Genomic DNA, 27,404 nt, shown 5'->3' with positions numbered 1-27,404 from the left:
GTTAACCACATTGGGATTTTCAGAAACAGTGTGGGTACAGACTGTATGAAGTGACGTTTTGTTCCATGTAATACTTACCTCACTTCCTCAGTTTCCTCTATGAACGATAGGAATCACTTATTTGAAATCCAAAGAGCGATTGTTTATTACTTGTTGTTTTCTGAGGAAAGGGTGTAGACCTGTGGATTGGCGTAAATACATTTTATAACCAATTGTGTGGAATAGTTCACTTGTTGTTGTTCTCGTACAGCATGAGGTTTTATTTCACTGCATAATACAGATCACAGCTCCACACCCTTTGTAGCCTTAAACAGCATGGAAACTTGTTTTTCAGCCGACTTGGGGATTTCGCCTTTTAGCCTGCTGATGTGGAATGTATTGTGCTAGAAAACCTCTAGTCAGACCTGTTTGTGCTGAAGTTTGAATGTGTTTTTACCACAAGGACATAAGACTCAACATTAAGGCCCGACAGGAAGCCAGTTAGGGTTTACCACATTCACCGTCATCTCATTTTGACCGAATTTAAGGAAGACAGACAAGCGTAACCCTCAGCGAGCTGAGATCTTATCAATTTAATCAGTTTAATGTCGGATGATATGATTGGCTTCTGCTATTCACGAGTGCAGTTGACTGATTTCATGTGCAAACAGCAAGTTTTGTGCCAGACGTCCTGTGGAGTGACTGTGGTCAGGAACAGGTGCCGAAATTATTCCTCCATTCTCTCCTAGTGTCTCAAAGATCAAACAAATGACTTGTTCTGTTTGTCAAACACACATAAATCATCCTTGAACAATTAGCATGTAAGATTTTATGTCATTATTTAGCGCCATTGCCAAGTCTAGTATCAATATTACTTAGCATTTAGGGTAGGGTTGCCTAATCCTGTTCCTGGAGATCTACCGTCTTGCAGAGTTCAGTTCCAGCTGGACACCCTGTTTAGGGTGGTTTCAGATTACTTAAATATTTATCTGTAATGTGTAGTTCGTCCCACATTGTTTGCAGTGATATTAAATGCTAGGTATTTATTAAGATTTTAAACTAGCTTTTTTTTTTTATTTTCACTTTTAAAAGTTTTATGCTTTTGTCTTTTTTCTATATTTCTATTTAGCTTTTATTTATTTTACTTCGGTTTTAATTTGAATAATTTTAGTACTTTTATCTTGTTAGCATTTTTCATATTTTCACACTTATTTTAGCTTTATTTGAATTAGCAATTGATAATTTGATAGCACTTTATTTTACAGTCCCACATATACATACTATGTAATTATTATAGCGATTATAATAACTGTAATAACTAGGAATAACAATAACTAACCCTGAACCTATCATTAAACATAACCTTAACTCATATTATCCAGTACTTTATTGGGTAAGAATGCTGTACATGTAAGTACACGCTCTTTAAAAAAAGTTGTGCAACCATAATTTGTTTTAGTTAACAATAACAACACTGTTTATGCTACGAACATATAGTACATAATACCTCAGATTATGTGGGTTGTTGATTTTACTTTTCTAAGTGAGCAAACTTATGGCGGATTCAGACTACACTATATCTGCCCGATTTTGGCACAATCCGTTTATAAACGACAATGGCCGTTGGGATGCAAGAATCAATGGTTTTATCTTGTATAGTGTTAGCCTAGAAATCTAGACGCACCCTAGCGGCAGCAAATCGAATCTGCCGCAAGTGTCGTCTAGCAACTCTCAATACACTTCTGAGCTGTAAACGCCAAACTCTGGTCGGGCCAATCACATCTTGTATAGAGTCAGTGGGCGGGGCTTAACATAATGACGGCCGAGTTGCGTTTGCGTGCTTCTAGTAAACACAGAAGCCGGCGAACGGCGGTCTTTCGAATCAGCTTTGACCGCGACTCTGGAAGACTTGGAGTTAAGCTTTTCTCTGAGAAAAGAACAAAGAACGGCACTGAAGTCATTCTTAAAAAGGGAAGATGTGTTCAGAGTTTTGCTGACAGGATACGGTGAACATTTAATCTATCAACAAGCTCTGCTTCACCTTCGCTGCTCTGGTTGGTTGTAGCGCTACTCTATCGCGTGCAGAGGGAGTTTGAAAGACAACCGTTTATCCCGCCCCTCAGATTGAGCTCTGTCAATGGTGAGTTTCCAGACCAAACATCTTGATGTGGGTCTGGCTTGCCAGGCTAGTATAGTGTGTCAGTGGATGACAACCAACGCAGCATGTTTGATTTGTTTTATTTGATTTTTTCATCCTCCACAACGAGTTCTGTCACATCTGTGACATTGACCAATACACGGCTTTCAATCATGGCAAAACATACGATAGACAAAAGTATTGATGCTGCTAGGTAGAATTATGCAATGGAGGAACGGTTCGCTAAGTTATGGCAACAAATTTTTTGCATTTATGATGTTTTATTTGAGGGACTACCATTTATCAAAAAAGATATAAGCTGGCAAAGCATTAAACTGATGTGCTGCTTCAGCAGCCTGTTTGTTATGTTCTTGTTTCTGTAAGTTAGTCTGTAGTCACGCCTTCTCGATGACGTCATGCTCTTTGTTAAATGCGGCATGCAATAATTGGTTGGGAAGCAACATTTAGTCATGTTTCTTGTCCACAACAAGACATGACAATTTGGGAGTCAAAATTGCATAATCTGACGCTCACCCTCATGTTCCAAACCTACTCTTTAAAAAAATAAACATTCCAAAAGGGTTTTAGAACTATTTTGGTTACCAATGACAGTGGACAGTTTTAAAAAAAGAACCATTTAAAAAAAATCGGGGACCCACTTTATATTAGGTGGCCTTAACTACTATTACTAGTCATTTGATACAATGCACTTATTGTGTACATACATGTTTTTACATTGTACTTAGATTTTAAAAATACCAGCATGTAATTTCGTCTGTAATTAATTTCTGTAGTTACATTTGTAATCACACAGTTGACTCTTTCCTTACATCTAACCCTACCCTTAAACTGACCCACACCACCACACCTGTCCCTAACTCTACACGTATTTCTTCTCAATATCAGCAAAAGTGCTTTGCAATACAACTTGAACACAGTAAGTACATTGTACTTATTTTTTGATGTAAGTACATAGTGCTTAAGGCCACCTAATATAAAGTGGGGCCAAAATCGGTCTACTATAAAGAACCTATGGTGTGATGGAAGGGTTCCGTAACAGACAAAAATATTGTGTAGACTGAACCTGGCATTACAATTATTCCCTGATGGACAAAAACACCTTGCAAAAATGTCCCATAGACTTAATTCGAAGGACCTAGATCTAGATCCGTTTATGTCTTTTTGTTTTCAGATAGTAAGCAAGCCACAATACCCTAGCAACATTTAAGTACTCCCTTGCAACTGCATAAAAACACTCACAAGCAAAATTGTTGAGCAATGGTTAAGCACTTATCACATTTCCCAGACAGTTTCCAGATTATTAAAGGGATCTTTTACCCAAAAATGAAAATCATCATTTTGCTTCTTTCTTCCACAGAACACAAAATAAATGTTTAATTTTTCCATACAATGAAAGTCAGTGGACCTCAGTTTTCTTTAAAATATATTCTTTTGTGTTCCAAAGAAGGAAGAAAGTTAATGGACACTCTTAGAAACCTAGTTTTTTTTTTATTGGCGCCTGTGAATTCATAAAGATCTGTTATCATCCATGAAACCTTTCCATTACAACATAGGTTCTTTAAAGTATGTTTTAATGGTTCTTTTATGAACTGTCCACTGTCATTGGTAACCAAAATTGTTCTGAAAAACTCTTTTGAAATGTTTATTTTTGTTAGAGAGTAGGTTTGGAACATGAGGGTGAGTAAATCATTTTTCAGGTGAACTATATATATTGGCGCCCTATACTATTGGACGACACTATTGATAAGTTTATCTTGAAAATCTTAGCATGCTCATAGATCACCGAAGGTTCGCCAGTGTTAAACTCAACCCAGGTTGGTAGTGTGTCTTCAGAATTCCTCTGTGACCTTATACACTGAACCTTGGAGACCAAGGTGCTGGAACCGAGAAGCGTTGCCAGCCAACATTACACAATCCTGCAATCCGAGCCCCCCCTCTGGTTGCATGCCTGCACTGCTGTGCGTCAAGTTCGCAGAACCCTGGGAGGCACATGGAGGCATTAGCCAGGACTGCTCTGTTCCCTGAAGACAACATTCGTACTGGGGGAGGGAGATAGACAGAGTAGAGGAGGTTCAGTCAAAGAGAACCGAAGACAAAGTGGCTGGACGCCAGCTCCCAATTGATGTTCGTCCTTTTTTAAAAGTGGCCCCTGCACTGCCAAAGACTCAAGGAAAAAGAAACGGCCATTAAAACCCGCCCACTGGAAGCTGCACCGCTCAAACTCCATGCTTTTTGCTGCTATTTGTAGGAGATTTTGTGTTGTTGTGTGTTATGTTTACCATTCGCTTTTTCTCGAACGTTACGTTAGCAGCGCCCGCCACGCTTTCTCACTCTCTCCATGTGCTGACAAGATGCTGCTAGAATTGATTTAGCTAGTCAGTGTCAGGCCTGTAATTGCCGTGCACCAGTGGGAATGGGTCTAAAGATAAGCACTCCTTCTATGTATTGATCTATACTGCCTGCTGCTGCATTGCATCTAACGCACTGCAGCCTAATGGAAAAAAAACTGCCTGCCAGTTACCAGAGTCATCAACTTCAGACATCTCAAGCCGGGCACTTGGAAGAGGATCAAATAGACGAAGGCGTCAATAGACCTGAAATTGGCCTGAGTTTAACATTGGCAGCTGATAAGTTCAGTGTTATCACAGCTTTTCCCTTTGGAAAATTTGTTATAAATGGAACAGTGTTTGTTTTTTAGGGTTTAATCTCACATGCAAGGATTCCACAAAGGATGATTTAATGGTTGCTCTTTCATAGCTCAGGAGGATATTTGAGTTTTCTGTATCAACTTTGTCTGCTTTTTTCCCTATAATTCCTTAGAAAATTAGATATGGACACAAATAAGTCAATTTTTGACATACAGTTAAAATGCAGAGCTATAACTAGTTAATTAGTTTATATTATGCACTCAAAAAAAAGTTCTGGCAGGATCACAATCCACATTCATCACAAATCTTTTTCATGTTCGTTTTTAAAATTATTTTGCAAGTTCTGATTTCCCTTTTCTTCAACACAAAGGTAAAAAGACCAACAGGCTATTCATATAAGAGATATTTTGTTATAACTGAGATTTATTTTTGGTATTGTTGAGATCACACTATAGGAGAGACAGGATTTTTTTTTTCAGGAGAAAAATCTGAGAAGCAAAACAAATTTTTTTCTCCATTTAATCTAATTGTTTTGTAAGAGATGTATTACATGCACACACACATAACTAAAATATAAAATATACTCATACAGTACCAGTCAAAAGTAGTTTGGAGTTTTATTTTTTGAATTTGTAATGTAAAGAAGTCTCTTATGCTCAAGCTCTTATGCTTATTATCAAGCCTGCATTTATTTGATCAAAAATACATAAATAATTTGTATATTGTGAACACATAATCCTTCAGAAATCATTCTAATATGATAATTTGATACTCAGCTATTTTCATGGTTCATTATAAAATTATCAAGAGTTGTGCTGTTTAATATTTTCAGGACTTCATTGATGAATAAACACACAAAAACTGCAGTTATTAAAAATATTAATCTGTTCTAACAATATACATCTTTAATATCACTTTTTATAAATTTAACACATCATTTCTAAAAAAGAAAGAAAAAAATGGCTGATGCCAAATATATATATATATATATATATATATATATATATATATATATATATATATATATATATATATATATATATATATTTATTTATTTATTTTTTATTTTTTTCTCACACATTTAGTGTTTTGAATAGCGGTAAAGTTGTGTAAAGCACTTGAAAGTCCTTGAAAAGTGCTTGATTGAATCCTGAAAATTAATAATGTAAAAACATTTGACTATTTCTGCCATAATACCAGGATTACAGTTATAGCATTTCCACATTAAATCCATGGTGAATGTTGGTGATTTGTGGACTGAAAAGCTTTCTATAACTTAAACTTCGTTCATGGCACATGTTTCTCCGCATTTCCACATCAGAGCTGTTTGATTTGATATCTATGGTTTAAAACAAAGAATTCTACACTGAATTTAAATGTTTCCCACTAGATCTCGCAGTGATGTTATTATTTCTGTGGCAAATTCAAACTCTTTCTCATTGCATCTCCCAGCGCTGTGTAGTGTCACGTGATCAAAGATTGGCCTGCAAGCACCTGGTCTGAGCTCGCGCTGCATTGTCTTTTATTGGTCTGAGCAGATAAATGGTTGCGCGGTGCACAGCTCAAATGAGAAGCACAGTTTAGTTCTACTTTTGTTTCATTTGTCATTTGATGTTTCTCATATGAAACAGAAATGGCAGCTCTTATCAGTTGGGCAAAATTTTGTCACAACACCCAAAAAAAGTTTTTAAAAAATGTGGCCATTTGGTCGCTGTTTAAAGCCCTGAAGAGAGAGCAAAACGTTCTCATAAAAATGTCTTCTCAGCTTTAGTTCCAACATGGCTTACAGAAGATCTCTAGGTGTTGTTAGGCTCTAAAGTTTGGTGATGTTAATGGCTAAAAAGTGTTTCTTTCTCAACAGCATTGGACGGTATTCACAGAGGTGACTGAAGTCTTTATCCTGGTTCCTGCTCTCCTGGGCCTGAAAGGGAACCTGGAAATGACCCTTGCATCCAGACTGTCTACCGCGGTAAGTCTTGTAATATTGAACACATTTCCAATGGGCATTACTGAGACGTTTTTTGTTGAAAAATAGAAGAAAAAATTTGTTTAGGTCAGGACATGAAGAACAGATAAATGTTAATAAAAACAATAAAATGAAGACTTTGAAAGCAAATTTATTGATTGTCATATCACTGAGATGTTAAAATGTGGACTTAAATGCCATCTCATCTGATGCAATTTCCCTGATTTCACGTGGTTTTCTTATGTCTGGATGATGACTAAAGTTTGCTTCAGGCTTTGTTCAGGCTTTCAAAGGTGTGTTTGAGTTTGTAACATCAGATGGAGTCATTCCTCAGGAATCAGGAAATCATTCCTGGTGCTGTCAAAACTACGCTAATATTCTCATTTAAAGGAAAATATTGGCATAACAGGGGTTAGATAATGAGCTGTTGACTGAAATCTAGTTTGAGTGCAATTGCATTAATGAAGGATTGGTGACTGGTGGTGTGATATTACTTTTCTAATTGATTGTATGAAAAAAATGTCTCGCACTTTTGACTTGCCTTACAAAATGACACTGTGCCGATGCATTTGCTGTGGGTTTGCTAGGGCGTTTTGGATGCTTACTATGTTGTTGCCTACTTAGAAATCACCAAAATCACCCTGTAAATGTATGGACAAACAAAACTTATATTTTACACGAACACTACTTTGGTGAGCACAAAATACTTTTTAATCTGACCAACCCCAAACTTTTGAGTGACATAGAGTAGATTTACTTCAAAATATTTCAAATGTTTACTCGTTTTGCGTTTTACTATGTCTGTAAGCAGCATCATGAGAGGTCGTTATTCACTATTAAACGTTTTGACAAAGCTTCATTGTCCTTTAATAAAGTATGTTTAAAGTAGGGTAATAACTTGGGCCTTGTGCCCCATTCTCTCAGAGCTTAATGGGACATCATGTAGGACACTATGGTCAAATTAACATCATTTTAATCCTGTTAAGCACATGACCGTACACTTCCCCTAGTTGTGTCTCGGCTAGACTCGGATATGCCAGGTTTGTGGCATAGCCAGACATTCTTTTGGGCTGTGGTTCTGTGAGCTCCTGCCACAAGATTACATGTTAAATCATAACATCCTTAAGCAGCCCACGTTAGCTGGTTCAATCTGGGAGCAGTGTTTGCACGCCGTCGGATGACATTGTTTTTTGTTTAATTACTTGTCAGAGCTAGCAAGATAATAAGTCATCCCAAAATTACATTTCTCATCATTTACTCACTTTAATGTCGTATTGTCATATTCAGAAAGCTAATGTGGTGCAGGAATGGAATGGTAATAAGTAAATGATGTGAAATTGTTCATACCTGTACTTGTTAAACACTTTAAATGAGGTGCAAACTCACAGTTTAATCTGCCTTTTGCTGGAATAAAGTGATGCACAAGCACAGAGAAAGCGTTGACCCCGCAGTCCTGAGGTCACATGTTTGCTGTAAATCTACAGTAAGTGCTTCCCTGCTTTATGCCGTTTCTCAGAGGCTGCTGCTAATTATCAGCAGATTAACAGCACTGTTGGTTTTTAATGCTCTTACAGTACTTCAGAAAAGATTGAATTCCTTTTCATAGTGTGAATTAGACCCACATGAGCACATTTTAAATGTTTTTTTTTTTTTATTCTATTGTCGATCTGCCTTACTTTGGGTCTTTTTGCGAGAATTACAAACTTGACCCATTTGACGAGCCCATGAAATAGTTTGTCAAATGTTCTGTCCTGTGTCAATGGGCCTTATCATACAATGTGGAACCAGACGCAACACATGTGTTTTTTTGCTAGTTGCGGCCCGACGCAGTTATCATGTCCAACGTCACGTTTACATAGCAATTGCACTCGTGCCCATCTGTTAAATAATAATATAAATATATATGTGCCCATCATAATATATATAGAATCATTTCTGAAGGATCATGTGACACTGAAGACTGAAGTAATGATGCTGAAAATTAATCTTTTATCACAGGGCTAAATTACATTTACCGGTAAATATATTCTTCAAATAGAAAATCATTATTTAAAATAGTAATAGTTTACAATATTGTTGTTTTACTATTTATTAATTTTTTTGATAAAATAAATATAGCCTTTGTGAGTGTACAAAATTCATACATACAAGAGATTACAGAAAATGAGAAGTAAAAATAAAAAATGGTCAATCGCAACATGTCTCAATATGATGATGCAGCTTGACCACAAAATAAATGTTTCACCTAGTTTGACATTTAATGAAAGATCCTGAAATATTTTTACTGCTCACTTTGAGTATTACATTTACCAGAAAGAGTCTGTTTATTTATGTATAATGGGATGTAAACAGGTGACTTTTTGTATGTTAAAAAAAGGCTTTTTTTTCTGATTTTAGCTATTTGAAATATTAATAGTTAATTATATAATTATGTTGTTGTTTGTCTTGTCATTCCACAATGCCTGGAAGGTGACTAACACCTGCTATACAGTGTTCCAGTAATATTAAATCAGAGGGTGTTAGCTCTCTTTATCCTATTAAATATTACATCCCGTAAAGCCCTGTGCTCGCTTGACAGAATGTTTGTCTGAATGTGAACTGTCACGTAAACATATATCTTGTTTCCACAGTACAAAGAAAGTGCCTAAACTGGCTTTCTGCCATAAGTCATTTTATCTGAGCTTGCGGACTAAAAACCAGACTAAACGCTACGTGGCTCCAGTTGCTGCCTCTGCCAGAGTTTCCTCCCATGTCTGCTACAGAACTGCGTGGTTTATCGGCTTGTAGAAGCGTTGTGCGTGTGACCGCCACCATGTTTTGCTAAGAATGATTTGCGTAGAGCTTATCGTCATGACTTGGACCCCCACTTATCAGTAAGCGGCAGGCTGTTCAAGGAATATTTCACAGAATTTTTTTAATTTTGTCATTTAATTACCCACAAACAATTCCAATTCTGTTTTATTTCTTTTTCTGTGAAGCACAAAAGGAAGATATTGGGCAGATTTCCAAGCACCATCAAATTATCATAAAAGTATGACTTGTGTGAATTATTTAAAGTCTCCTGAAGTTATACAATAGCTTTGTTTGAGGAAAAATGTCTTTCCCCTTGGTGCAGCGTGCTATTCAAATTCAGATTATTATTATTTATGAATCTTTTATTATGGTTGTGAATGATTTACCAGCCTGAATGATTCACTTACAAATCACAGTGATCTGGTTATTATCTCTCTATTTTATCTCTATTCATTGTAAATCTCTGGAAAAGAGTGACCAGCACATTATTTTGTGTTCAGTGGAAGAAATGAAGTCATACGAGAGAGTAAACAATGACTGTATTTTAATTTTCGGGGGAACTATTGTATTACCCTTACATCAGAAGTGGAAGTAGCCGAGCAAGCTCTGTTTTTCCCGTTCATGCTGTGTGTGTGTGTGTGTGTGTGTTTGTGTGTGTGTGTGTTTGTGTGTGTGTGTGTGTGTGTGTGTGTGTGTGTGTGTGTGTGTGTGTGTGTGTGTGTGTGTGTGTGTGTGTGTGTGTGTGTGTGTGTGTGTGTGTGTGTGTGTGTGTGTGTGTGTGTGTGTGTGTATTTGTGTGTGTGTGTGTGAGCGATACACAAGGCAGGACGCACTGCGGAAGAATCGGCATTACCGCCGGAGTAGGGTCACCTCAGCCAGCAGCAGGCGGTTGGCATTGACTCAAGAGCTCCTTCCTTTGGCCTCATGGAGCAACTGTGCGCGCGCACACACACACACACACACACACACACACACACACACACACACACACACACACACACACACACACACACACACACACACACATACATACATTCACTTCACTTAAACATAGGCTACAAATGCCCCAGTAACAGCCTCTCATGCCTGCTTTTTCCTTCATCCTGTTGCACAGGATATTTGTAATATAATAGTGTTGCTAATTTGCTGTTATTGTAGTTTGAGCAAGAACAGAAATCAGATTGCAGGAAAAAAGAAAGAATTGATGTTTTTCCTCCTGGTGAGCATTGAACCGAACAACAATGATTTGTAGACACGCAGAATCAAGTATTGAGGCTTTTAGTGGCCATTTTATTACTGTAAGTCACACTGTGAACAAACCCTGACCCTAAGAATGAAACATCGGCATATAAGCCTCAAATTGTGCAGCTTTTTTAAGGAGAGGTGTGCTATTATTTTTCTAAGTGATCACATTTGTGATTTTTGTCTTTTTGGCAATCAAACATCCCAAAAATAATAGTTATAATATAAAACAAAAAAGTAACTGTTCCTCACAAAAAAATACTTAGAATAAGGAATTAATTTGAATATAATAATAATAATAATTAAAGGTGCACTATGCAACTTTCTGTCCACTGGAGACGCCTATTCAAAACAAATGCCTAGTTTGATGACGCAAAGTTTGAGCGCAGCATCTTGGGAGATGTGGTCTTCACCTCACAGCCGGTGGAAAATAGGACTCGGGCAGAAATCACATTCATGCATGTGGTTATTAACGTTACTGTAGTATGAAGCAGAGCAGGACCGAGTGTTGTGGACCTGAGCACGGCTGCTGGAGCGATTGTTAAACAAATACCCGCCTCGCAAACACCAGGGCTTTTATTATGACGGGACGGGACACATTCGCCGGGCGCCTGCAGTATTTCCGCTCTTCCAGTTATGATTATGAGGTAATGCTGCTCTGTTTATCATATTAGATCAATTTAAGTGTGTTGAAAATGATGTTAGGACATTACTTGTGCGTTCACTTGTTCACACTGCTAAGAGTAAAGCCTAAAAAAACCTGAAACCGAGGGTAGCGCAGATATGACGCAATTGACAGGCGACTTCCTCAAACGCTATGCTGAAACGTCCTGGTCCTTAGTTAAAATAACAATTTTCTCACAATTTACAAATCATTGGAAACATCTGGGATATTGTAGGTACTCAACTGAACAACATATATAACACTGGCCAGTGGTTTTTGGATATTTTATTGCAAAAATACTACATAGTGCACATGTAATATTATTATTAATTTAATATTTGTTATACTAAAATATAAAAAATATTTATTGATTTAACTGAATATAGTGAGGGTTATGAAGGAAAAGGTTTTTGGCAATAAAACTAAAATATAAAAATGAACTCTTTCCAAGACCAGTGTTTTTTTTAATGAATTTTTCATGGCCCTCAGCATTTTTTTGTGAATCTGAACATTACACTATATCAAAATAAAGAACAGAGCTTCAGCCTTTAAACACAAATTTATTCTACCTTAATGTTTTTTTTATTAACATTTAAATGTGGGTGCGTTTCTTTTTTTTATTGGGGGTTGTCTCGGTGTAACATTTTGGACAAAAAGCTGAGAAAATCGCATTTTGATCAAACAATAATCAAAACATATATGGAGTAGATTGAGTCAAAACTTAAGTCCTATATCTCTTCATGGGTTTGACATTTCATTTTGGTGAGGTTTTATATGCTGTTTAATGTCTGATGATTGCATTAGCTTACATGTGCATAAGCAATGCTTCTATCACTTGTTTCTCCTTCTTCTTTGCGTGTTTTTGGATTCAGAGATTCTGTACTACTTCAGAAGGTGTGTAATAGTGCCCCCCACCCCCACCCCCACCGTATAACACTAAAAACATGGAAAGCCTAAAAATTTTCTTCAATGGCAGGGAAAGAGTTAAAAGAAAACATGCAAACATACTGATTATAAAAAGGGTCGAAATGTTGCCTTAAATTTGAGGATTGACTCAAGTGGTGAGCTGTTTTCGGCCTGTAAGCAACCATCTAGGAACCTTCCAGAACAGCCTAGCATCCTCGTATCAGTGTGTGAAAAAAACACTCAAAACATCTTAGCAATGGCAAAAGAAACATCTTGGTCCCGGCAGCCACAGACAACACCCTTGCATTGTGGCAGTGACTTTTGTACTGGCAAGGAGCGTTTTTTTCCCCTTTCTTTATATAATATGTTAAAAAATCTGGTTTATTTTGTCATGCAGTGTGTAATTGAGTTTTTTTTTTTTTTTAACGCAGTGAAGTGGTGGAGTTCACAGGAAGCTCAGAAGGGCTACAGCTCTTTTGAAACATAATGAAAGGCTACAGTGAGGTGCACTGAATGTCTAAAAGAGACTGCTGGGCTGTCAGCCTCTGTGAAATGCATTCTGCCCACGTACTTGGGCTATTCTACTTCCTGTCTCATTTAGGAAAGAGCACTGGTCCCTGCATTTGCGTGTTAGGCTGCTGTACTAGATTTGCATTTAAGAAATTGCCTGCCAAGCTGTACATTTTCAGGCATCATGCAGTGTTTATGTATTTCCAGTTGAAATAGGAAGTTGGTGCAGAACATATCAAAGGGTTTGTCCATTTTAAAAAGCCTTTTTTATTTGAAATACCATGTTATACCATATTGGCAATATTAATGCATAGTATGCATATTTTTTGTATGCATGGAATTGCCAGATAACCATTCTACATTTTAGAAATGTACATTTTACAGTAAAATGTACTGTGTCCCACAATGCAATGAACTTGAATCCACCTTCCATTACCAGGTTAACAAATTAACCTGTTTATAATTATAAAAGAAAATATGTTTTATACAGTGTGCTTGTGGTCCAGATAAACCCTACGTTATGAGGACAAAATGTCCCCACGAAGATGGCAATATCCAAAATCCATTTATGGTCCCCATGAGAAAAAATGCTCATAAGTAAGACTAAATAATATTTTTGGAAAATGCAAAAATGCACAAAGTATTCTGCGATGGGTAGGGGATAAAATGCACATATCTTGAATATCTTGTGTGATATATGTCAAGATGATAAATGGACTGATTTGTGATAAGGTCATGTGACTATATAGGCAGTATGCAGTATACACTGTGTATTATCTGTGTATTATTCATGAAGTAGTATGCTAGTATTCATTGCAATAGCTCAAGACCTATACTATTACGTGCTGGTTTTTAGATGGTTTTATTAGGATTTATGTGAAATGATATGACTTTTCTGTAGATGCACTTAGAGCTAATAGACAAAACCTTCTGTTTTCAGAAGTGTTTGTTTTTTTAAGACACAAGGATTCTCCTGAAGCAGGTAATTTTGGCCCAGCTGAGTGGGTCCAGGTTGGGAAAGGCCTCCGACCATGATACTGAGACCCTCTTTAGGGCCAGAGCCACTTGACATTAGTGTCTGCACTGAGAGAAATGAGATAAGTAGGGAGACGAGGATGAGATGCATCTGTCCAGCTCATCAAACCCTCTTTTGTCTTGTGAACTGACCACTGTTTGTTCTAGTGGAAGCTGGGCCGAAGGCGCCTTAGCACCAGCAAAATGTACATTTCCTGCTATGTATGTTTCATTGTCTCGTTTTCATGGAAAGATCGCCGTTTAATGAGGATGCTATCAGCAATATTCTTGCCATGTGTTTCATGTATTTCAGAGTGAAACAGAATATCCAGTGGGAAATAGTGTAGGATGGGGCTTTGTTTTATCCGTTGGGATTTGATTGGATCATGAAATGTTTAACAATGATATTATTAGTGGTGCTTGCTTAGGCTTTTTTTTCTGAACCCGTAACCCAAAGTATTCAGCTTTAGCACGCAGCCCGTCCACTTAGTACACCACCAGCTCGTGTTTTTAAAAGTTACCTTTAGGTCAGGCTTTTGGCATGTCGAGTCTTATTGCAAAAATAAAACAACATCTAAACTCTTAAGTGAGATCAGTGTTACAGACTCACTCAGAGGAAAGTGCAGTGGTTAAACTATAATGGGAACATTTGTAAATGGACTTCCTGTGTTCTTTCTTCCCCCTCTCACCAGGCTAATATTGGACAAATGGATACAGCCAAGGATATGTGGAAAATGATCATGGGAAACCTCGCACTAATTCAGGTTGGAGACCTTCTAAAAATATCAATCCTGTTTGTACAATGCCAACTCGTCACTTCACAAAGGCTTTGTTTAGACATACGGTGAAAATCTGATTTTTTTGAGCAAATCTGACTATGAAATAAGCAAAAAGCATATGAATCCAATGTTTACCTACTAGATACAAATGTGGTTTCAAATCTGAATAAATGTCGTTTTTAAAAATCATGTCATTTCAAATGTCTTAGCCTAAAATATGATTTATTTTCATATGAAACATCATCCGTGTTATTTTAGTATTATTAAAATCATATTATACTATTTAGTAATATTTTGAATAAGCAGTTTTAATTTTAATTTTAGTTTTGGTATTTGTAGTACTTCAACTTACTCTGACTTATTTCAGTTAATTTCCAATAATTATAATTATATTAAAAATATAACAATACCAAACATCATATGAAGTGCATAGTATTGACTGAAGCTGTCCAAATAATACATATTTTCTAAATTTTCCCTTGCATAGTGAACTATATATCATTCACTATGTAGTGGAATGAATAAGTCAGCGATTTAAGAAGAACCAGATTAGATTTGTCAGTCCTAAAAATGTGTGTGCAGAATGAGCAAAGCCAGAGTCAAATATCATTTGAGATTTGACTTTTTCCAGATTGCACACTCGAATGAACAATTATGTAATGATTGGGTGATCTTTTTCTTGGAAATTAGCCTAAAACCCAATAATGTCATGTGTACACTAATGATGAAAGAGAACAAAGTAAACTTGACATGAACGAGACAGAAGACTTTGAACTTCAGGAGGTGTCTGAGTTCACCGTGTCCCTCCTGCTTTCAGGTTCAGGCCACTGTGGTCGGCTTCCTGGCTTCAATCGCTGCAGTCATTTTTGGCTGGATTCCAGAGGGTAATTTTAAGATGGGTCATGCTGTCCTGCTCTGTGCCAGCAGTGTGGCAACCGCATTCATCGCTTCTTTGCTGCTAGGTGAGAGGATTTAGGCATCTACTGTACCTCTGAGTTGCGAGAAACTGACCCACTGTAGTTTAACTTGTGTCCGTGCTAACATCCCAGGAAGCATTTTTTTTTTACAATATTTTTTAGTTAATCACAGGGTGCTTTCACATCTGTAGTTCAGTTGATTTGATCCGGACCAAGGGCAAAGAATTATACATTGATGTTATATAATTCAGCCGTTTTGGTTCCTTTTCACACTACACTGATTGCTCTGGTCCAAATCAGTTGAGTTGATGAAACGAACCAAAATACAGTCATGTGACATCATCCACATTATTCCATGGCCAGATGTGTCCAGGAAAATACAGCAGACATGCCCTTTTTGTAAGTCATATTATGGCGAGACAACGCTGATTGTATCCCTGGTCATCATCACAAGCATATTTAACAATGCAATATTTAACTGCACAGCAAAAGGCGAAGGCCCATCACAAGTCACGTCAGGAGAAGGCGTACATTAATTTAGTTAAACTTTGACATGCTTATCTTGCGAAAATTTTACTAATGTTCAGCACAGCTGACTACAGCAGCTGGTTTAGTCCAAAATGTGCAGTTTTTTTAGGAAGTTGGGTCCGTTCGAGGTCGGATCACGTTATAACCACTGTGATGTCTATCACACCACAATCAAACCGCTCCAGTGCTCATCTTCAAGGCGGGCTCGGTATGTTTGTTTGGTCCGCATTTGGTGCGATTGCTGCATTCACCGCACCAAGGGGGACAACGAACTCCAGTGCGATTCAACTGAATGAAACTAAATGATGCAGGTGTGAAAGCACCCTCAGTGCAAAAATACTAATGTTAAATACTTTTTACAGTCCACATTTTAAGAGAAAACAAATAATCTAAGCACGATATGATGTGCTGAGTATGTAAGATGACAAACAAAAAAATTAATTATAGTTGCAAATGCTTTTTTAAATTATTTACAATGAAAACAATATTTGTAAATGTTGTAGGAATACAGTTACTTACAGTTTAATAAGTTTAAATTACGTTTCTTATTACAAAAACAAAATCAGATCATAATGTCACATATGTGAAATGTTTTGTTTACATTTAAAAAAGTTATAATGAATGAAACCATTACAAAACCATTATTTTTGCATGGGATATAAGTGATAGTTTTTTAAACACACAAGACAAGCTTATAATTATGTAATATTAAGGGAATAACATAGTTTAATATGAAAAAGCGGTGAAGTATCCCTTTAATAAAAAAACTATATAAACTTTTTTAAAAGCTTGATGCTGGTTGCTATTCACTGCCATTATAAGTATGAGTGCGAGTGGGACTTTTTTATCTTCTTTTTTTTTAATATTCTCATTTTGTGGTCCAGAAAAAATCTCATATGGCGTTAGAACACCACCAGGGTGTGTAAATGATAACTTAATTTTAATTACAGGGTGAACTAACCATTTAAAGTTTCATAGCAATGTATAATGTAGTGGTACTACTTAAAAAAAAAGCATAATGTATAGTTTAAAACATTATGACAAAAGAAATGTACTAGCTGAGGTGAGTAACTGTTAATGCTTTAATGTTTTTGGACCTGGGAAGCAGTTCTGAGATCTCATTTCAACACTAGTGTGGAAATATATCCTCCAAACAGGAGGTATCAAAACCAAGAATGCCTGGTCTTCATTGTTTGAGATTGACACAATCTCCTGTGTTAATTCCATCATTTCAACACCAACTTGACAAATCTTTCCTCTCCTCTTCTGCACAGGTCTTATCATGATTGGGGTTATCATTGCATCCAGGAAGGTTGGCATCAACCCAGACAACGTGGCCACCCCCATTGCTGCCAGCCTTGGTGACCTGATCACCCTGGCCCTGTTGGCTGGCATCAGTACGGGCCTGTATAAGGAGCTCGGTGAGTGAATGTCACAGTCCTTTGGCTGAGCTCTTTGGGAACACTGCCGTAATCGGATATCTACCGTCAGTGCATTTTGTGATCCAATTGCAGGCAGATACATGAATAAGCACCATAACGTATAACTTATAAACCCAGTGTCCTAGAAATGTAATTCTCTTCCCTCTGTTTTCTTGTACCAAGTCAAGTTCAGTGGAGGTATACATATCTATCTTAGCAACTCAATATCTATTAAAACTCAATATCTTCTTTAATTAACCACATTACGCCAACTCATTTGCTTTGCAGAGGAACTTTCAAAGTCAGGGAGGAAATGGCATCTCAACACTTGCTCAGTGGTTTAAAAATAACACAATTTCCTTTACTTTTTAAAAAAATACAAAAATAAACATTTTTGAATATTTGAATCTGTATTAAAGCCACAATAATATTTTAGGGCTACCTTGACATTTAGCAGGACTTAAAGACAATTCATTAATTAACACTATCATCATTTGTAGGCCAACGTCCCATTCCACACCATTTGGAGCAACTAAATCTCCTCACTGTCTGTTTCAAGTGTAAGCTTACAAAATGTGTCCGACGAGTAAGATACTCCTAATATATGTTTGTTTCCTCTTTTCATGATCTATATAACCCTTATCCAGTCTTAATTGTAATATGGCGTTAGTTGGACTATCGGCTCGTGTTCTATCGAGTTCTTCATGAGAACGGTTGGTGTTTTTGTGATGGAAGGGGTGACTTTTTTATTGAATATTCGATCTGGATTAGTATCACACAGATTCTGCCATAGTAGTTGCCTGGGTTATGTATGTGTGGGGCGGAGCTATCAAAATAGGGCCGAGACCCTTTTTGGGGGTAGGGGCGTGTTTGTTTTGGTGATTTGAAATAACAACAACGGTTACCAGATAGCACTTACCCCACCTTTAACTACTATGTTCTAACACTTAAATTGATAATTTGATACAATGCACTTATTGTGTACATGCACATTTTTTACATTGTATTTATATTTTTTAAATGTAATTACTTTTTTAAATGTAATTACTATAATTACACAGTTGACCCTTCTCTTACACCTAACCCTACCCTTAAACTCACCCATACCATCACACCTGTCCCTAACTTTACACGTATACCACCTCAATAGCAGCAAGTAAAAAAATAAAATAAAATAAAATAAAAACTGTGTACTGTGCTAATTAACTGAGCCTTCTTACAGCTCTTACAGGTTGTTGGCCTTGTTTGTTTCGTTGCTTCTTTTGCTCTCCCCTTTTTTGTAAGTCGCTTTGGATAAAAGCGTCTGCTAAATGATTAAATGTAAATGTAAAATGTAAGTGTTTTGCAATACAATATGAGCAGAATAAGTACATAGTATTTATTTCTGATGTAATTACGTAGTAGTTAAAGATACCTAAAATGAAGGGTGTCCAAATGTTAAGTAGCTATACGCTAATAATAATCCATAAATATGTATTGTTGATCAGCAAATCAGTATATTATAATGTCTTATATGTCATATCATATCATCAGTGTCAGATGATCCTTTAGAAATCACAGGAATAAATTACATTTTAAAATCTATTCAAATAGAAAACCGTATAGTTAATTACTTCTTTTGATGAGGGTTATCATATGATTTCTACGTACTTTAGATTCTCATGAGTAATACACTCATTCATTCGTCATGCTGAGTCACGTTAGAGCGTAGCGGAGCTTGTTGAGGCATGTTGGGGCTTGTGGATGAGTTTCTTTTGTGCTCTGAGGGTGTCTGCAATCTCAGGGTGCTTGTTTCATATCATACCCAGGAGCCCCTAAAGTGACAACACTCTCCAAGTGGGAGGACATTTTCTCATTTAGATTGTGATGAAACTATACACAAACAGTGACAAATCTATTGTTAGTTAGCTTAGTGTTAGTGTTGGTGTTTTGATGTGCGGTGAACTGTACTGAAGTGAGAAAATGCATATGGAAACTTTTCTGGTAAAGAATGATTGCATGTTTATCACAAAACCAAACCGTCTGGATGTAAAGATTTAAAACAGCCAAAGTGAAGACGGTAGGTCAACCAAGCTTTCATCTAATTTAACTTCTTCAGAATCTGGGTGCAAAATTACACCCAAAAAAATGTGTCATTGTGATTTCTCAGCCAACTTTGGTTTTGAAACTGTCTGAAGAACTGGTGTTGAATTTCCAAAGTCTTGCATTAAGCATGTTGGTCATGGCAGTTTAACCTGAATAATGTAGATCTGAATTTTATGACCATTATTTTATGATGGCTTCAACTTGAACCAACATCATAATAATGCATTATTTTCTGTTATTTTTGAAATGTAAGTGTATAGCTCTGTATAAATATACTGGTTTTCAGACCTATCTTTAATTTGTTATGAATAATCTTTATTTTTTGCATTTTCAAAGACATTTAGGTATTAGGTGGGGGAGAGCAAATGTATAAATACATGTGTTACAGGTGTGTGTGTGCGTAATATATATTATGACAGCTTTGATCACAGGAATAAATTCAATTTATCAAGTATATTGAAATAGAAACCCATCATTTTAAATTGTCTTAATATTTCACAATATCACTGTTTTTTCTGTATTTTTATATTTAATTACATTTTTCCTTACAGAATTCAATGATTATGCCAACCCGATGGTTTGTGCCTTCTTTGTCGCCCTGACGCCCATCTGGGTACTAATCGCCCGGCGGATACCTTCCACCCGAGAGGTGCTCTACTCCGGATGGGAGCCTGTCATTATCGCAATGGCGATCAGCAGGTAGGAAAAACACTGATTAAGATAAATACGCTCCATTTCCTCATTCCTCTTTATGATGGATGGATTACTCACTTGCGACTGACAGCGATATGTCAATCATTTATCTGACACCATAGATGCAGTGCCTTTGTGTCATTAAAATTAGATTTATCTTTGTGCTTTTGAAACAGTGTTGGAGGCCTCATTCTGGATAAGACGGTATCTAACCCTAACTTTGCTGGAATGGCGGTTTTCACGCCCGTCATCAACGGTGAGACTCCTTATCAGCTCGTCTCTCATGTGTCAGTGTTTCCGACGGTTGTTCTTACTAGCCTCACACCAGGAGATCATTGCATACATTGTTTGTTTTGCCCTTCTGCAGGTGTGGGCGGCAATCTGGTGGCGGTACAAGCCAGTCGAATCTCCACCTACCTGCACATGAACGCCCTCCCCATAGCTGACCCAAACCCAACCCCCACAAAATGCCCTACACCCTGGAGCTCCTTCTTTGGGTCAGGTGAGTAAACAGAAATGGCACTCCCATCAGAGCTATTATTAACAAAGACGTAATCAGTAAATATTGATAGAAGCGTATTTGCCTATATTGTGTCTTAATTCATTTGGTAATGCTTTTACATACAATGACATACATTCAATGACTCACTCAACCTTTACTCTCTCATCAGGTGTCAACTCCCGTTCTGCCAGAGTGCTTTTTCTCCTGGTCGCTCCTGGTCATCTGGTCTTCCTGTACACCATTAGCTCAATGCCGGGTGGACACACTTCTCTCACTTACGTCTTCATTGCATTTTACCTGGCCGCTGCTCTGCTCCAGGTATACCTGAGCATCTGTTCTTCATTACAAGGAAATTTGAGATTTAAAAGGAATGTTATGTAATGTTTTTGGTTTACATGAGGGAGGATTTTTTTTCTTTATTTGGCATAAAACGCTGTTTTTGTGGTAATCCAGGTTGAAATGTTGACTAACAACACAGTTTTTTAGATTTTCCATCGCAGCATTCTCTATATTCTTATTCTTTGCCGTCTTTAGATCCTTCCTTTGAAACCGAAAGCAACTCAGCTGGGAAAAATACAAGTCGAAACAATTATGATTATAAGTTTGCAAAGAAATATTTCCTACAAAAGCAATCCGGTATTTGATTGGTCAAGCGTATCCATAGCAGTCTGATGGGAGGGGCCTCTTTTCTTTGTTTTCTCTAGTCAGGTAGCACTGATTTCAAAAACTTTTTTGCCTTTCTACGGCATAGGCAGGCAAGTTTTATTGAAAAGCCACAGGTGATGTAACCCTTTAAGAAAATTAACCTTATTTTAAGACTATTACAATGTTTGTGCATTACAACATTAAATTCTATCGTATTGCTATAATGCAAAAAACGTGTGTGTGTGTGTGTGTGTGTGTGTGTGTGTGTGTGTCCTTGTTTACATTACATTGTGGGGACCATATGTCCCCATAAGGATAGTAAAACCTGAGATCACCTACATTGTGGAGACCATCCAGCGGTCCCCACTTTTCAAAATGCTTATAAATCATACAGAATTAGTTTTTTTGAGAAAGTAAAAATGCAGAATGTTTCCCGTGATGGGTAGGGCCAGTGTAGGGGGATCGAAAATACGGTTTGTTCAGTATAAAAACCATTACGTCTATGGAGAGTCCACACAAAGATAGTAAACCAGACGTGTGTGTGTGTGTGTGTGTGTGCGCGTACGTGCATGTGTAAAATTCTAAACTGTTTACATTTACTTAAATCATAACTGAATGTGTTTACGTGAATTCTCGCAAAGACCTGCATTTTGACATTATTGTGTGCGTATTTGACTGTTTAAGCGCAATAAGCAACAAAGAAGGATAGGTGTGAGCACAACATTTTCAGGAATATGTAAAGTTGTGCGCAATGCCCCAATCCCACGGCAGGATTAAAGCCCTATAACAACAAACAATATTCATCCAAAGCAAATGAACAAGTGAGTGAAAGGAGGCGGGTTTGTGTGTAACTCGGTGTCTGAGAAATGAGAGAGAGAGAAAAAGAGCAGCTGGTATCGTATATCTGCAAAAGGAATATTGGAAGTGTTTCAGATATTTCAGTATCACTATGCATAAAAAAATCTATATTTTTGACAAGACTACATTGCGCTTCATTTATTATTTCAGAAGCCTTTTTTAAAGAGCACAATTAAAAAATGTATATATAATATTCAATTCACTAAAGTGGCTAGTAGGAGTGACTACTGTCGCATTTGGCTGGTGTTAATGTCAAGCCCTGATTATATATTATATATAATAATTGTATTCAAAATATAATATCATTATATCAACCTTCAAATGTTCTGCAATTCCCTGCTGATTTCAATCATGACACACTGACACGTTCTGTCTTTCCGTCTAGGTTGTGATCCTTCTGTACCTTGCAGACTGGATGGTTAACTGGATGTGGAGTCGAGGGATGGATCCCGACAACTTCTCCATTCCCTACTTAACCGCCCTGGGAGACCTGCTGGGGACGGGCTTCCTGGCTCTGTGTTTCCACATCCTGTGGCTAATTGGAGATCGGGACACAGATGTGGGTGATTGATCCACGCTGCTTCCTTTGACTCTGTCCAAGCAACACAAATGTCTTTATTTATAATGCCACATAGAGAAATAATATCTATATTGTTATGGCTACTATGTCTACCATGATTATATTGATGACATTATTGCTTTAGTATTGATTTGTCATTTCGTTGTTGTTTAGCTACTGGGAGAACAACAATCCTCATTATTTTTCAATGGGGATGTTCGGCCCAATTTTACGGCCAGTCGCATTGGCTGCATGTAAAGATGACATCGACCTAAACTTGAAATAGTTCATGAGGCAAACGAACATAGAATGCTTAATCACCAAGTGCTTCAAAAGATATAGAGATATAAAATTATGTGTTTTGAGGGCAGCACTCACAGCCTTTGCTTACTAGAGACAAAAAAATATATATATTTTTGGACCATCACAGAATGACCTGAATATCCTTACATTTCAGGCTAAAGATGGAAAGGGTTACTGGTTCAGAGACTGAATCTCAAAGGGGACCTTTTTTATGATAAAACACGCATGCATATACAGTAGAGTCCTTTAAAATAGTGATTACCCTGTTTAAAACGCAACGCTAGGTTTTTCAGGATCTAAATTTGGTTTTAGTAGCTCTGCTTATAGTTACAGAGAGAGGTAACCAAAAGTGCTGCTTTGTTTCTTTTGAAATCCCTGAAATGCTCAAGTTGTGCAATGCAATGAGAAAGGCTCATGGGTTGTTTACACTCAACACCTAAAGAATAAAGTATCAGACTTTGCCTCAATTGTGTAGGTACATTTCTGTGACCTACACAACAGTTACACCCAATCTAAGGCCCTGAAAGATTTGTTTGTTGTAAACTTCTCAGGCCATTATTGTGAAGTCCACATCTGTTAATCTCCACAATCTCTTCCAAGGACTCAAAATACTGGGACAGTTTATGTATTTGTAGTGATGAATAACAAAGTGATTATTTTAAAAGGGCTGTGAGTTTGCAGTTTTCAAATGCAGGACCCATTTTTCATTTTTGAAAATTGACTCTTAAAGGCTTTCCAAATCCCAATGAATATATATATATATATCATTTGACCCTTCACTAAGCTCAGCCCTCCTTTGTTACTTTTCGTTACATAACTACGTTATGTTTCCAATGTTGCGTATTTAACTTATTTGCAAAAATGGAATATCACATAAAACATTTGTGAATAAAGTGCCATTTCCATCCCATGTGTTCAAGAGAACAAAATCATTTCCTGGGAAATTGGCACAAAATATCTGCAATAAAAATGGAAGTCGCTGCAAACAGTGAAGCCACTATGGCTTTCATACATCATAAATGAATTGCACTTCAGAGTGCATCAAAAAAAATAAAAAAAAAGCATGTCGGGTTATCTCGCATTTGGAGGCAGATGCCTGGTGTTTGGGACCGCAATTGTGTGAGACAGTTCTGGGAGGAAATCATTTTGATGACTGGCTCAGGCATTTCAGAACGACCAAATCAACATTTGAGATGCTGTGCAATAAAACTGGTCCACTGGTTAGTCCAGTTATCCAATCACATCCTTTGTTGCGAATTGAGGAATTTATTTGGTAAATGTATTTCCATTATAGTTTATGCGCATGTCTTGTTATCAGATAAAAAATTAACTACTTCAGTTGAGCGCTTATGTTTTTTTATGCACATTGCTTCCTGGCTCTGTGTTTTTACATCCACATCCTTTAAAACTGTCTAAGCAACACAAATGTCTTTATTTATAATGCCATGTAGAGAAACAATGCCTAATTTGTTATGGCACCTACGTCTACCATGATTATATTGATGACAACATATTGATAGCTACTTTAGCTACTGAGAGAACAACAATCCTCATTATTTTTCTATGGGGATGTTCGGCCCAATTTTATGGTCAGTCGCATTGGCTGCATGTAAAGATGTCATCGACCTAAACTTCGAGGCAAACAAACATAGAATGCTACAAAATGGTTTAGTGATATAAAATAAGGTGTTTTGAGGGCTGCACTCACAGCCTTTGCTCACTAAAGAAAAAATATATAGTTTTGCACCATCACAGAATGATTGAAAGGGTTACCTAACCTGGTCTTAATACAGGAGACTGAATATCAATTGAGGACCTTCTTTACGATAAAACATGCAAATTTTAAGAATTTTTGCACATCTGAGCATTTCCTTACAGGTTTTTATTTTATTTTATTTATTTATTTTTATGCGATATCCCAAAACGCACATAACATTAGGGGAATGGAAACATAAGACAAGCTGTACAGAAAATCTATTTAAAAAATTAACTGGAGTTTCCATGATTTTTAGTTAAATGTGCTCACAGTGTTTAACATTAATTGGAAATTATTCTTATGTGGCTGAAAGTAAATTACAAAGGATTTTATCAGTCTTTTTCCTTTAAAAAAAACTGTTAAATTAGCTACCCAGTAATATGATTTTAAAAAATGCAGAGCCTGCAAACTGGAGGCGAGAAACGCTCATCTCCGTCAACTAAAAAAGAGAAAAGGCCCATTTTAAAGCACAATATGACCTTCTGGGTGTAGGCTAATATACTTTTTTTTTTTTTTGAAAGTGCGTAATATCTGTGAAAGTCAGTTTTGACACAAAGCTTAGCTAAGGGTCAATTGGTGAATTCAATTTCTCTACGAAAAGCACCTATCATGAAACGCTTTGCCTCAAAAGCCTTTTTACACGATTGAATAATTTCTGTAGAATTATGCAAAAACACTTAAAAGGGCTATTTTGACGTCTTACCACTGCATGCTAGCTGAAGTGCTGTTGTAACCGGTTCCCGGTGTGATTTTGAATTAATGCTTTATTAAAATCCCTGAAAGAGTTTCTTTCATACTGGAAGAGGGGGAGAGATTATTGTTTTTTGTGAGATTAATACCACTCAGAAACACACTTAAAAGGCTGAATGGCTAGCAGCTAATATGTACCTCGTTTCTCGGCCATAAAAAATCTCTAATCAGTAGATGCCAGTAACGTTACGCTAATGTATATTTTAATTAAGGACTAGCCAGGCCTTATAAAGCAACTGACCTCCAGTTATCGACAATGTGTTTAACTGTAACGTTAGCCTCCCATTAATAAAGGGCTGTGTAGAAACATCGCTACATTTGCTGATGAATCTTAGCAGTTCGCGCACGTCGGCTAAATGGATTGTGCCGGGCATATAACATTAAAAATTTGTTGTTAGTAACGATATCTTGAACGTAACTTGTCTGTAACTTGTCGGTTTGTGTCAAACACTGCCCTAAATGTATGTTTTTAACTGGTAAGCATGTCACAATAGAACACTGTGCACAAGATGTACTGTAATGTCAGACGTTGCCACAAGAGGTCGCGCTTGTGCAAAGAGAGCATGCAGCTGCAAAATGTGTCATATGTACCGCTTGCATCACAAACATTTCTGTGCAACTGATCCAGTGCTGCCATTGTACCATGACAGCTCTCTATAGTTGTGAATATTTCTTCAGGGGATGGGAGGCTTTGTTTATTTATTTCTATAGATTTGACAGAGCAATTTGTAAATAATATATTTATTCTATAAATGTTTATTTTTCATTTTGTTGCATTTTTTTCTTTGCATTGGACCAGTAGAGATGTTTACTGTACATGTATCAGTCTTTTTTTTTTTTAAACTTTAACAAATATATCAAAGTTTGGTGCCTAATATCCAGCAAAACCTCACACTCGATCTGGTTCTGTGATTGAGCATAATATGCCTTAACAAATCACAAGCAAGGCTCGACATGTAGGTTTTATAGATCTTCTGATTTGTTTGTTTGTATATGAGCTTTTTTAATTCATGGAGTTGATTTTCAAAATGTATTCATTCGATTTGTGCACAAAAATCATCCCGTGCGTGGTGTTCTTCCAGGGCAGATGTATTGGTGGTAACACATCCAAAGCAAAGCCACTGAGATCCCCATGAGTTTTAGAGTGAATTAATATTTGCTTGAGGGTTGTCTAATCTGTCACATACTCTTCCCTCATATTGACCTAATATAGCTTTCTAGAAGAAAACATAACCTTCCCTGAGTTAAACCAAGCTTGAGAGTCAGATCCCAAACTTACCAGGTTATCCAAGAGTGTACAACTAGTAATGGTAACTGGTTATCCGAGTTCTATAAATTCTTCCCCATCAGTTCTGCCCCTGCTGCTTCAATCTGACATTGTCAAGTGGACTTAACAGAGGTACTTGTAAATTGCTGGAAATAAAAGATGATATTATTTCGTACGACTGCCCTGTGCTTTTCTGTTTTCATACCATCTGACAGGACATCAGTCGCACCAGTTGCACGCCCTAAGGACGACCATGATTGACACACTTGATCTTCAGAGATATAATGACCTCAGAAATCTGAACTGCTTGAATAAGTGAATAATACGCCCACATGTCATATAATGATACAAGTTTGTGGTTGGAAGGATTTTTTTGTTTTTTTAAACTCACCAAGGATTTATTTGTCATTTATCATGCATTTATTTGACCGAATATACAGTAATATAGTGAAATATTATTG

General features: G+C 37.0%; 1 protein-coding gene across 4 annotated transcripts in view; it reads left to right on the top strand.

The window, feature by feature from the left end:
- Positions 1-27,118, top strand: part of slc41a1 (solute carrier family 41 member 1) — a 30,775-nt gene extending 3,657 nt beyond the window's left edge. For all 4 annotated transcript variants that reach the window (XM_067431985.1, XM_067431986.1, XM_067431987.1 and 1 more), the window contains 9 exons: positions 6,647-6,754; positions 14,573-14,644; positions 15,477-15,621; positions 17,379-17,525; positions 20,162-20,309; positions 20,480-20,559; positions 20,671-20,805; positions 20,975-21,123; positions 22,694-27,118. In XM_067431985.1, the coding sequence (XP_067288086.1) occupies positions 6,647-6,754; positions 14,573-14,644; positions 15,477-15,621; positions 17,379-17,525; positions 20,162-20,309; positions 20,480-20,559; positions 20,671-20,805; positions 20,975-21,123; positions 22,694-22,879 (1,170 nt within the window). In that variant the 3' untranslated portion in view covers positions 22,880-27,118. The remainder of the gene's footprint in view (positions 1-6,646; positions 6,755-14,572; positions 14,645-15,476; positions 15,622-17,378; positions 17,526-20,161; positions 20,310-20,479; positions 20,560-20,670; positions 20,806-20,974; positions 21,124-22,693) is intronic.
- Positions 27,119-27,404: the final 286 nt, after the last annotated feature.

This window comes from Pseudorasbora parva, chromosome 22, assembly GCF_024679245.1.
Source record: "Pseudorasbora parva isolate DD20220531a chromosome 22, ASM2467924v1, whole genome shotgun sequence".
Lineage (NCBI taxonomy): Eukaryota > Metazoa > Chordata > Actinopteri > Cypriniformes > Gobionidae > Pseudorasbora > Pseudorasbora parva.
This window is presented reverse-complemented; position numbering and strand designations above follow the sequence as displayed.